Raw genomic sequence first — 11,560 nt, forward strand, 5'->3', positions numbered from 1 at the left:
CAGTAGCCTACACAACTATCTTGAACCTATTAACTCAGTCAGTCTAAACTAGGAAAGTTAAGATGACAGCTGCTTTATCCACCCTTATGAAAAGTACACTTTAGCATAGTGCTTTTATAGAATTTTTTTTTGGACCTTTGGTCTTTGGACTTAAGTAGGACTGAAACATCTTTATTCCCCAGTTTCACAGACAAGGTTTAAGCCTAGTCTCAGACTAAAATTCATGTTTGATCTGTTTTAACTTTAAGCAACTTGCACTGGCATATCTTACAAAATGTCTGTGCCATTGTTTTGTCTCAAGATGAACACCAGTAATGTTTATAAAAGCTCCTTAAATGTCCTAATTGAACAAAGGCCTAATCCTGGCTAAATTTAAGCCCTGTTTGTGAAACCAGGCCTATATGTAATTTCATAATTACTTCTTTTGTCTTTTAAATATGGTTAAATTCTACTGAATATACTGATAAGTATTTATGGTAAACAGAAATGTAATGTAATTTCACATATTTAATACATTTAAAAAAGACTGACCTTAAATGTGATATAGAATAACACACTACAGTCAGAAGTAAAATCAAGTACTTTACCTGTGCTTCAGGTCTCGTAACACATCAAAATAGTTGTACTTCTTTAAAGAAAATTACAAAAAGATTATTAAAACATAATGCTTTAAAATGTACTTTAAAGTAAACCTTAATTTGACATTATTACAAAGTGCACTTTTCAAAAGTGTACTTATGAAACAGTCATGAAAGCGCCAGAAAGTCCACTTTCTGATTGATTAAAATTCTGAAAGTTGCATCACGAAACAGAAGTGTTGGTTTATTCATAATTCTGCTGATATTTCCAGAGATTACAAACACTACAAAATCAACACACATTAGGAACTGTGTGCCTACTTCGTTACATAATATCCAACCCATGCTCCAAGCTTAATTACGGCTCAGTTATGATTACATAAATAGATCATATTTAACTAAATGGCACATATTAACTTCAGATAAATAAATTACATAACCACTTGATTAGATAAATAACTTTTATTTGGTGGTAAATGTGCAACTCACTAAATTAGTTTGCAGCTCACCATGTACAGTGTTAATCACACAAATCAATATACAGTTCAAAGGTAATGTATATCATTATAAAATGTGTTAGCCATATTATGCGTGAAAATTGTCATATCATATATAGAACCATGGGTAATAAATGTAGTGTTGTTGTGCTATTAATCCAGCAAAAATGCAGTTTAACAGAATCACAGCACTTACATAAAAACAACTCCCTCAAGTACACTATTAATTTGAGTCAACTAATGTACAGACTATTTTCTTTCCAAGAATTGTGCTTGTTTCCTGCCCACACAGGATGTTATTCAGACGGTCTGCTGCAGTGTACACCACAAACACCCTGGATCCACTTCAAGTGTCTATGAGCTTCTGAATGTGAAGTTTGAGTTCTTCAGGAAGCCCCAGTTCTGTTACTAGGTCCAAGCAGCACTTCAGCAGCTCTCTTGTAGAGAAAGAACCATGGGAAAGAATTCTTGGTGAATTTTCACTCACGCCTCCGGCGTTACCACAGCAGTCATTGTTCGTTCCATCTCTCCCACAACAGTCTGCATTGTTTGAGCATCTAGATTCTTCATCCTGGTCCCTCTGCTCAACATTTAGGTCCTCCATGTCATCCACCACTTCGGTCACACTAGGCAGAGGCTTCTGCTGGGCTTTTCTCATGGCCTCCACCAGCCCGTCCTCATGCGTCTCCAATCTCTGGAGCATATCGGTGACGGACGCTAAAGCTGGGCTTCCAGGGAGCTGAACCTGACACCAGCACCGCACCGCACTGTGAAAGAAGACATGGTCAAAAACCACAGAGCAATGGACAGAATAGATTTAGGATTTTGATTCAGGCCTAAAAAGAGATTTTTTTTTTTATAGTTCATTTACTGCATGGTCTCTTTAATGAGTGAACATTTCATGTCACATCTTCTCAAGCTCACACAGGTGTCCTAGCAGAGTAAACTTATTTGTTATTTTAGTATACTTTATTTAAGCTGCATGATTAATCGTTAAAAGAATGATTTCAAGCACCCACACAATCTGAACGACAACAATTCACCTGTCTATTAAACCTTTGGCAAGTACGATCACAGCGAACGTTCAAATCTACGTAGCTACTGCTGATCCAGAGAGAGTTGTCATGTATTAGGTATGAAACAGCTTCACACATCGTATTATCATTATTTCTGTTACAATAATTCAAGTTATCCGATATATTCCGGATATAAACATCGATGTCTATGATAATAGCGATCAAAATGTAGTAAAAAAAATAAAAAAATCTTATCTAATCAATTACATTGTTACACCAGTAGGTGGCGACAAGTGACTGTTAAAAAGTGTATTTGTAATTGAATCATTCAAGAAATTCGTTCAAAAAACGCTGATTCATCCAGTAAGGAAACAAGTGAAGTATTTATGAGTGAGTCATTTTTTTTAAATAATTAAATATTATTTAAATAAACTAGAACAATTAACATTTTGTCAGATGATGTTTTTTAGTTGTTTATTCAGAATTGTGGAAAAATCGTGATTCTCAATTTACCCAGAATCGCGCATCTCTATATTATTACAGTATTTAGCATTTTTATATATATTTTAATTTTCTTTTTACTTTAAGTTTTAGTCATATTGTTGTGCTTTTACCGGTTTACATTTATATTTATATTTAGATCTTTTTGTATTTTAGTTAGTTGATAAAGGACCATTTCTACTATTTGTTAGTAGTAATTTGTAAGTTTTTCATGTGATATTTCTATTTTATTTTAAATAAAGAACATTTTACATAGTTTTAATAACAAGAACACTGCTTGACAACCAATAAGAACCCAAATGATTGCCTTATTTAAGCTATTTTTGTTAAAACAAATTCACTTAATTTGATGTTTTGCAGTCTAATGCAATGACATCCATACTTTTGATTGACATCCTGAGAACTTTAGTTTATAGTTACAAAGCATAACCTACACAAAAAAAAACTAATAAAACTAGCACACTAGGAATTGGTTCCCAAAACACTGCCAAACAGGGACAATTCACTAGTATGCACACACCATTTTAAGTATGGAGCAGTCACTCAACTCAATATTAATTGTAAAGCATAATCATGAAAAAAAAAGAAAAAAACTATAATAAGTAGTGTTAACTTACACCCACAAAATACCTCTGAAATGCTAACAATTATAAGAATAATTTATTTTCATTGGAGGGTGTATTTCACATGTAAAACGCCCTCAAATGATGACAAATAAGATAAATGCACAGGCTTACCTCATGATTCCTTTGAGCTGACCGATGACATTCATTTTAGTGGCTCCTTCTCTGTATCCCACGTTGAAACCAGCCTGTAGTGATGCTTCTTTTCCTGCATCAACACCATCTCTGAAACCATCCTGACAGAAAACCACACGGCAGTCGTTTCTAGACTGCGCTGCTTTCACTCGCTACACATCGTGAATGTTGCTTTTGTGTGTGTCACCTCACCGGTGTTTTTAAAAACTCTTACATTGCATGAACGAGAACACTCATTTAGGTTAGGGACAAAAAAAAAAAACGATACAATATTTCAGTACAAGCATGTTGTGAAAGGTTCATCGTTGATAAATGACTGTTGACGTACCTTTGCGCGTTTTTCCATGTTGTATCTCCACTCTTTGTTCTGCAGGCTGATATCATCCACATCCTCGTCGAACACATCCTCGCTAGACGCCGCTGATTTCACCCACGACATGTTTGCAATCTACGAATCGCGACAGTTAATCTCACCGAGTGTGAACTCAACGTTAAAGGTGTCCAATCGGTAAAATATGCTCGTTTCGGCCTCTCTGACAGGATTCATAAACCATTTTCACATCCACGTGGTCATGTGACTTACGTCATCAGAATGCATATGAGGCTGTTTTCTTCTTCTGGTCGCTTCTGGGAGTATTCACACGCCATATCGCCGCCTGCTGGTCTGCACATGCTTTTAGTTAACCTGTGAAATATTATATATTATAATAATAATATATATATTATTTTTTTTTTTTTTTTTTTTTTACAGTCTATGATATTTTATAATTTACCTGAGATTCAAAAATGAAATAGTTACATGAGTATGAGTATAAATCAAAATAAAATCACTCTTTTTTTTCTTTTCTTTTTATAGGTTTTATTGATAATATTTTGGGTCAAATTAAAAAAAAAAAATAATCTGCTAAGCACATTTAGTGGTCAGGTTTCACCTTAACATCAAATACATGAAATAAGTCATTAGGAAAAGAACCATTTGATACATAATCGTATATGAGGAAGGCATTTCTCTGACAAAAACTACAGCGACAGATTTTATTTTACTAGGCAAGTTATCCGTTATTCATATTTCATTGGATCTCTCTTGTTTTTGCATGTGTTCATAATTTCATAATTCATCATTTGTATGACAGACTGGCTAAAAATGATGTCCACAAAGTTCAGCATGTTTCATTGTGTTATCACAAATAAAACAATTGACTTCAAGAACAACTAAGCAATGTACTAACAAATCTTTAACAAATTTTGTCACTACTGTATATCAATAACAATGCTGTAGTTAAACAGTGTGCATATTGCCATTTTAATACCTGCAAAAAATTTGGATTTTGTTTTATTAGGCTATATTATGAATGAAATTGAAAAGGAGCCTGTGATGTATTTTTTTTTTTAAATGTAATTGATTCATTTAATTTAATTTAATTCATTAATGTAAAACTAGTTTAATTAATTGTATTATTATTATTATCACTACTATATTACTATTTTACTTTTTTAATTTGCTGTTTTAACTGGCATGACATAAACTGTTCATTTTGTCTTGCCCGGGTTTGCGAGTTGCTAGAGGTTGGAAAATCAATGCAATGTTGCAATCTAAAAAAAAAAAGAAGAAGTGAAATATTAATTATAAAATGAAACGTTAATATGAATAATATTACCAAAATGAAATATTAATAGTGCACACAAAAAGTAAAAAAAGTAAAATGAATTCAAAGTAAATAAAAAAAAGTGTTGCATTGAACAAAAGTATGTCCTGTATGACCGCTAGATGGCGCTAGATTCATATTAAACTGTGTCTGTGTTTGCAATGAATTAATCGAAAGTGAAAACATATTTAATGTAGCTAATGTCATTGCTCAACGACACAAATAAAAAATTGTAACTCTTCATTTGAAATTAAAGGAGCTGACAGTGATTGTTTTACCTACCCGTAGCTACTCTGACTGGGACAATTAGTCAAATTAAAGGAGGGAACTGAAAGCCTTATAAGATACATTGAATTAAACTGTCAATACACTTTTAAGAAACAAGACTTTATCTCTCAAAAAGTGCCATGTTTAATGAGGAGTCTAATTAATTTGGCTAGTCCAACTCTTTGAAGTATTATGTTACATATGCTAAATAGAGCCGTACTGTAATGTGAAGAGGATTAATCTACCTCAACAGAACTGTGACCTTTACAATTATGCTAATTAAAACACCTCATTTATCTTTACGGTTATTTCAGGACAGGGCTACTTTTCAGGTATGCAACTTTTAAAATAAGCTCTACATGAGACATCTGTCATCCTCAAAGTGCCTTGTGTAACTGTGAGTAGTGGTCCTGGTTATAAATGATGTCTCATAATTCTTACAAGCTCGTGTGATGGTTCAGACAGTGAAGTGGCGCAGCAGGTGAGAGTTTTATGAGAAGAGAATCATCCTCTATTGCCCAGTGGGTAGAAATGTGTCCGTTTAGGGTTCTTTTCCTCACCGTTAGCACTTTGTTCAGTGCTGATATCAGAGTGGAAAATCCAAATTCATCACAGGCGCTGGGAACCCTCAGGAATCCATGGTGAAATTTAATTGAAAAAAACGAGAAAAAAAAAAAAACACCATACAGTGATGTTACTGCTTAGACTCAATGGAAAAGTTAAACAGCTAAGCAAGTTTCAGCTTACTAGACTTTCAGAACTGAAAGTGCACTCACTCACTGTAAGCATCTAGCGAAATAATTATAAAAGGCCTATTTTACGTAGGTTGATTTGAATGCAGTCAACTAGGCCTATTTAAATATATTAATGTAATTATGAATTTAGAATATTAAACATTTCAAAAAATGTATAAATGTACAAATAATTTCTACATAAGAAAATTTGGAATTTTTTTTATTTTTAAATAAAACTCACTGCCTTTCATAGCTGAAAGCATATTCACTCATATAAGCTACCTGTAAGTATCTAGTGAAATTAGCATATTTTATTTAGGTCATTTTGAATGCTTTATTTTTACTATTTAGGTACAGTAATGTTTAAAGTTTCACTTCTTTAACCTTTGGCCCTCTAGCGGTTAAAAACAAAACTGCACGCATTTTGCGGAAGAACATTACTTTGGTTGCGCTTCGGCTCTGCGTGACTGTGCGGATGAATATGGTTCTTTCTCATAACTAAAAAGAGAGACACATTTCCTGCTGCTCATATTCACTAGTAGGCCTACTACTAGGCTTACGACCAGTTTATGGAAAGGATCTCAAGCTGACAAGCTGAAGATGTTACTGTATACCCATTAATAAACATGGTAGGCTACTTCCTTAAAAATAAATTCCAGCACAGTGCTACAGCAACCACAATGAAATTACCCTTCCCAATTAAATGCTTTAACGAATCCTGTTAGAGAGCTACATATGGCAATGTATCTGTTGAGTAATACAAAATGTCTGCGTTGCTTTTACAACATTTCAAATCCTTAATATGCAAGGGTGAATGATGTAGCTAGCCTACGCAATTTATAATAGGCTTACCATTTATCAGGGTAAGACAAAAACATGTTTTGGAAGAAGTAGGCTATGATGATGTATTGACTATTGAGTATTTAAATTTTGTTAATTTTGAACAAAGTTACATAGTACCTTCAAAATATGGAACATATTTAAAACACTTATAAATTAACAAATAATTTCTTAAAAAACTTAAATATATACATTAGCTAGTAGAATTGCAGAACTGAAAGTGTACTCACTTATAGCCTACCTGTATTTGAGGTGAAATAATTAGGAAATTAGTATAGAATGCATTAGAAGGTATTCAGCTATTTAGATGCAGTTCTTAATAAGCATTAATATGTTTTTAAACATGTATAAATCATTTTTAAATTATAGATTACACAAAAAAACATTAAAAAACATAAAAATAAATGTAAACTGAATTTATATTGATTACTTTTTAGAATTTTAACACCAGTTCTAACACTTTATAATGCCTTTAAACCACAATATAGCGGGCAGGGTCTTTTTTTTTTTTTTTTTTACGCTACAAGTGATGACAAACACATTACACTCATCAATATTGCATTTTTCCTTTCTTTCCTCCGCACCACAGAGACAAAGAAAAGAGGTCCCTGCTTTATTTTAAGATGGGCTATTCTTCATCTTGCGCTTTAAGGGAACACACAGGAGAGATGCAGCCCGTGGACAAATGCATTTCACCTTGCACAGAGTGCATTTGCAAGAGCCGGACAACAATGGCCCAGAGAATACTCCGGAGGGCAGCGTCGAAGGCCTGAAAATGGATTCCGAGGGGCCTGCGGATCCGAGGCTTTCTGCCGCCACACCTTCCTCCAGCGCCGCACTTTTCCCCCCTCGCACGCTCTCCCTTCCTCTCTCGCTCTCCAGGAGAGCAAAACAAGCAGCCGGGGCAATCACCTGACACATTTCCATCCAATTTCCACTGCCGAATGTGTTCATTTTCGGCCCTAATGGCATGTCATTTCAGCGGAGCCTTTGGTCAAGAATTAATCCTGGAATCAAAACAGATTTTCCGGGGAGCAATCTTCCATCAAGTATTGATTTTTTTACACTCACAGAGCCTGTACTCCCTAATTTAACCTGACAGCACACTGCACAATGGACTAGAGAGCACCTTGGCGACTCACAGAGGGAACTCTCTTGCGTTTTCTCTTTCTCTCTTGCTCCCACTTTTCACCCTCTCACCCCCCCCCCCCCCCGACCCCCCACCTCCTTTTGAGCAGCTTTTCAAAAAAGTCAGGGAGAAAAGGAGAATTTTGAGGAGAGAGGTTTAAAAACCAAAGGACTGTGAGATGGTTACGTGTAAGGATGATGGAGATACAGTTACTGTTTTACCTCTAATTATGCTTTCAAGTGCATCGCATCTGAGGCATGTAGGACCGAGAAGGGCTCTAGGAAACGGAAAAGAGGGAAATTAAAAGAAAGAAGGAACGAGGGAAAGAGAGAGGAGTGTTTTCCAGGGGCTATCAGGTATCATTATGGGCCTGTTGACATCCAGGACACTCTGTGCAATGCACCTCTAAGATGTTCTCCTCCTCCTGCAGCCATTTTCTTTCCCTTGAGTGGGTGAAAAGGGTTTCATCAGGGGCTGGAGAGGAGGGGACAGGAGAGTCCGAATGTTCAATGTGCAGCTGACCACTAATGAGTGGACCCTCCTGAACGGGCTTCATAAAGCCTCTACCCTCAACCTGTCTCCTGCGGCAGAGGGTTTCCAGCTCATTTTGACACTCACTTGTCTCTTGTAGAACAGAAAAAAACAAGTTGACAGTGAATCCAATGTCTTAAACAATTAAACGTGAAAACTACATTTTGAAAACATGGGGCATTTACATAAAGTAGTATTTAAAGTCAGCAAAATCACTTTAGAGAAATTGTGTGCATCTCATTATTGTTAGTCAAACATCACAACTCTATAGCAGACTGAGTTGATTGGACTAAATCATTTAAGTCAGACATACATCACCGGAAAGGTGATGTATGTCTGACTTAAATTATTTAGTCCAATCAACTCAGTTCACATTCAGATCTGCATCCACCCAATCAACAACCAGTGGATGAAACCAAGTCCCCGCTCCACATGTTTTTCTTTTTCAATAATCTGTTTCATTGGAAAGTTCTGTACGTCACAATATGGTCGAAAAGATATGTCAATACTCACAACATTCGCAACATCGTGACTTTAATTAGCATAAACAAAGTGATGGAAATCATGATAATCGTTGTGTCAGTGGTCAACTACATTGTCCTTGACCGTAGGAAAAAAGTCCTCTATTTCAGTGATTCCTAGCCTGGGATATGCAGGTAGTTAAGCATAGGGTAATCTAAAAAGTTTTTGATTTTGCTGTGGTAAACCACCCAGTAAGTAATGTTGCATTTAATACCTGCGTCCAAACACAGCTCCGACGTCTAGGCTAAAACAAGGCAAAATTTGGGCTGTCAGTGAAAATGTAATAGATGTCTAACCGTAGCCCAAGAATAGACACACAGGCTATGCATAGAACATGTCAAATAAATGAAAACCAAACACCTTGTAATCACTGTTGACTTTGCTTACATGATGGAATATCATACATCTCGCAAGTTATTTTGGCAAAAACAACTTGTAACCAAATTCAAGATTATTTTGACTAGAAGTGGATTACTCATTGGCGGACTAAAAACCATAAATCAATTTTTTTTTTTTTTATGAATGAGAATGAACTGAATTGAATCACTGTGCATATTAAATCACAAGAACGAGCATGTATTTCCAGAAAAAAGGTAACAATTAACTAGAATATTATGTATAGTAGCATTGCATTCCAGAGGCCATGCAGGTTTGTTGTTGGTCTCACCTCCAACTTACTGAACGCTAAAACGCCGCTAAAGATAAATGGAGCGGAGGGCAATTGGATCTGTTGTCCCAGTCACATCTCCATCAGCATCAGAGGCAAGGGGCATTATTTACCCTGCTGATAATGGAGAGGAGAGATGGACTGAGGGAGAGGATTGGAATGGGAGCCCATCCACTGACACCTCAGACAGGCTGTGAGCATCGGTAATTGCCCCTCCGGAGGCAACAAGGTGTGCACAAACAGCAGAGATGCCTGAGTGGCCATATATTTGTGTATGCGCCTCGGGAGTGTGCGAAGTAGACGCGTTCAAGGGATACGGCGACAGTTCATTTTCCCAGAACATCGTCCCGCCACACGTCCACTGCTGAGGAGATAAGCCAAGAGAGCACCTCGCCGCTGATGGAAAAACAAAAAGAACAATTTAAAAAGCATCGGCATCAAGCCGAATATTCTCTCTCACTTTCCTTTTCAGAGTGTCTTGACTGATATTGAACAGTAATCCATTTGAGCTGCTGACATTTCATAATGTTTTCTCCCCTCTTGTCTTCCTTCTCTCTTTCTCTCTCAGGGCAATTTCTGACACTTGGAAGTTGAGCAGAAACGTGTTCCATTGAAGCAAGCCGTAAATATGAAAGGATTCTGCTTTTGAAAAGCAGCGTGAAGTCTAGCGTGAGGATAATTATTGCTTTCACTGCCCTGAACAAATCGATCCAGATACGCTGCATTATGGATACTTGTGCTTTTAAGAGAAGTTGGTTCACAAGACACCCTTCTGTTTTTCATAATAGATCAGAAAACATTTAGGAAAGCAGAGCGAAAACAAGCATTGGTGTATTCATCTACCTCATCTTGTGCTAAAGTTCTTACAATTTATAGCCAGAAAATAGACCTTGCAGTCATAGGTTTGCTTCATAAAATGTTTTGGCAAAATTAGACTACATAGAAGTTATTTGTATTTAGTTGGTATATTGCTTTAGTCAGGATTTTGTTTCCATTCAGCTTTAGCTCAAGGTTTGTTCTGAAGATGACTGGCTAACTGTACATTGTCTTAGTTATCACACTAATGATATAAAACAATAAATAGATGTGAAAATTGAATTTAAATTAATATTTAATTAATTTAATTAACAACAGTTATGTGTCTGGGACAACGTATTGTTGTCATTATACAACTATTTGATAGAATACTGCATTTGACCAATCAGAAACAAGTATTCTAACAAGAATTGTTGGAAAATTCATCATTTTAATTTCATATGGCAGGGCCATGAGACATTTTTGTTGGAGAAGAAGGTCCATTGTACATTGTACAATATGTATGAAGCACAAAGGTCACAAATGTCAAACTAAGCATCTTCCAAGTGGCCAATGAGGCAAATGTGTGCCAAAAATTCATTGATGCATGTTGAAGCACAGCAAACTTAAACCCTGACGTGATATCTGCAAGGGAAAATGATTCGCCACCTAATATCCATCAGATGACAACATGTCGCCAGCGGAATTTCATCATTGGAAGGTAAATGTGACCAGGCCAACCCGATAACACAAGAAAATGTAACTATTTTACAAGTGGCCAAGTTATTAATTATGATTTGATTTGCTGATCGTACGAAAATGCTTGTTGATCGTACGAAAACGCACTAGTTTTAGAAAAAAAAAATAGAATAAAGTTCCACCCCTAACCCCACCACTAGTTTTTAAAATCTGATAACATCTATGGATGTTTTTGAAACAAAAAAAGCTTATTGAACTGCACTACTTGGAAAAAAACAGATGCATTGCATTAACCCTGCTTGCATACATTGTATTTTTAGGGCTTGCATTTTTATGGGCTGAAATGCAACATGGTTGTTAAGCTATTAATATTTCAATTC

The 11,560-nt window shown here is 35.9% G+C and overlaps 1 protein-coding gene across 1 annotated transcript; it reads right to left on the bottom strand.

The window, feature by feature from the left end:
• Nucleotides 1-1,025: 1,025 nt before the first annotated feature.
• otulina (OTU deubiquitinase with linear linkage specificity a) lies at nucleotides 1,026-3,939 on the bottom strand. Its single transcript, XM_084102767.1, has 3 exons — nucleotides 3,679-3,939; nucleotides 3,330-3,451; nucleotides 1,026-1,842 (listed from the first exon to the last, which is right to left on the bottom strand). The coding sequence occupies exons 1-3, from the start codon at nucleotides 3,787-3,789 to the stop codon at nucleotides 1,422-1,424; spliced, it is 654 nt and encodes a 217-aa protein (XP_083958893.1). The 5' UTR covers nucleotides 3,790-3,939; the 3' UTR covers nucleotides 1,026-1,421.
• Nucleotides 3,940-11,560: the final 7,621 nt, after the last annotated feature.

This window comes from Abramis brama, assembly GCF_963993115.1.
Source record: "Abramis brama genome assembly, chromosome: 24".
In the NCBI taxonomy this organism is placed as follows: domain Eukaryota; kingdom Metazoa; phylum Chordata; class Actinopteri; order Cypriniformes; family Leuciscidae; genus Abramis; species Abramis brama.

What these genes read in the sequence shown, in the direction of transcription:
- otulina (XM_084102767.1), bottom strand. Translation starts at nt 3,789, where the DNA reads ATGTCGTGGGTGAAATCAGCGGCGTCTAGCGAGGATGTGTTCGACGAG. An exon ending in ACATGGAAAAACGCGCAAAG is followed by an intron (nt 3,452 to 3,678) that starts GTACGTCAACAG and finishes GTTTTCTGTCAG; the next exon opens with GATGGTTTCAGAGATGGTGT. An exon ending in CAGCTCAAAGGAATCATGAG is followed by an intron (nt 1,843 to 3,329) that starts GTAAGCCTGTGC and finishes CTTCTTTCACAG; the next exon opens with TGCGGTGCGGTGCTGGTGTC.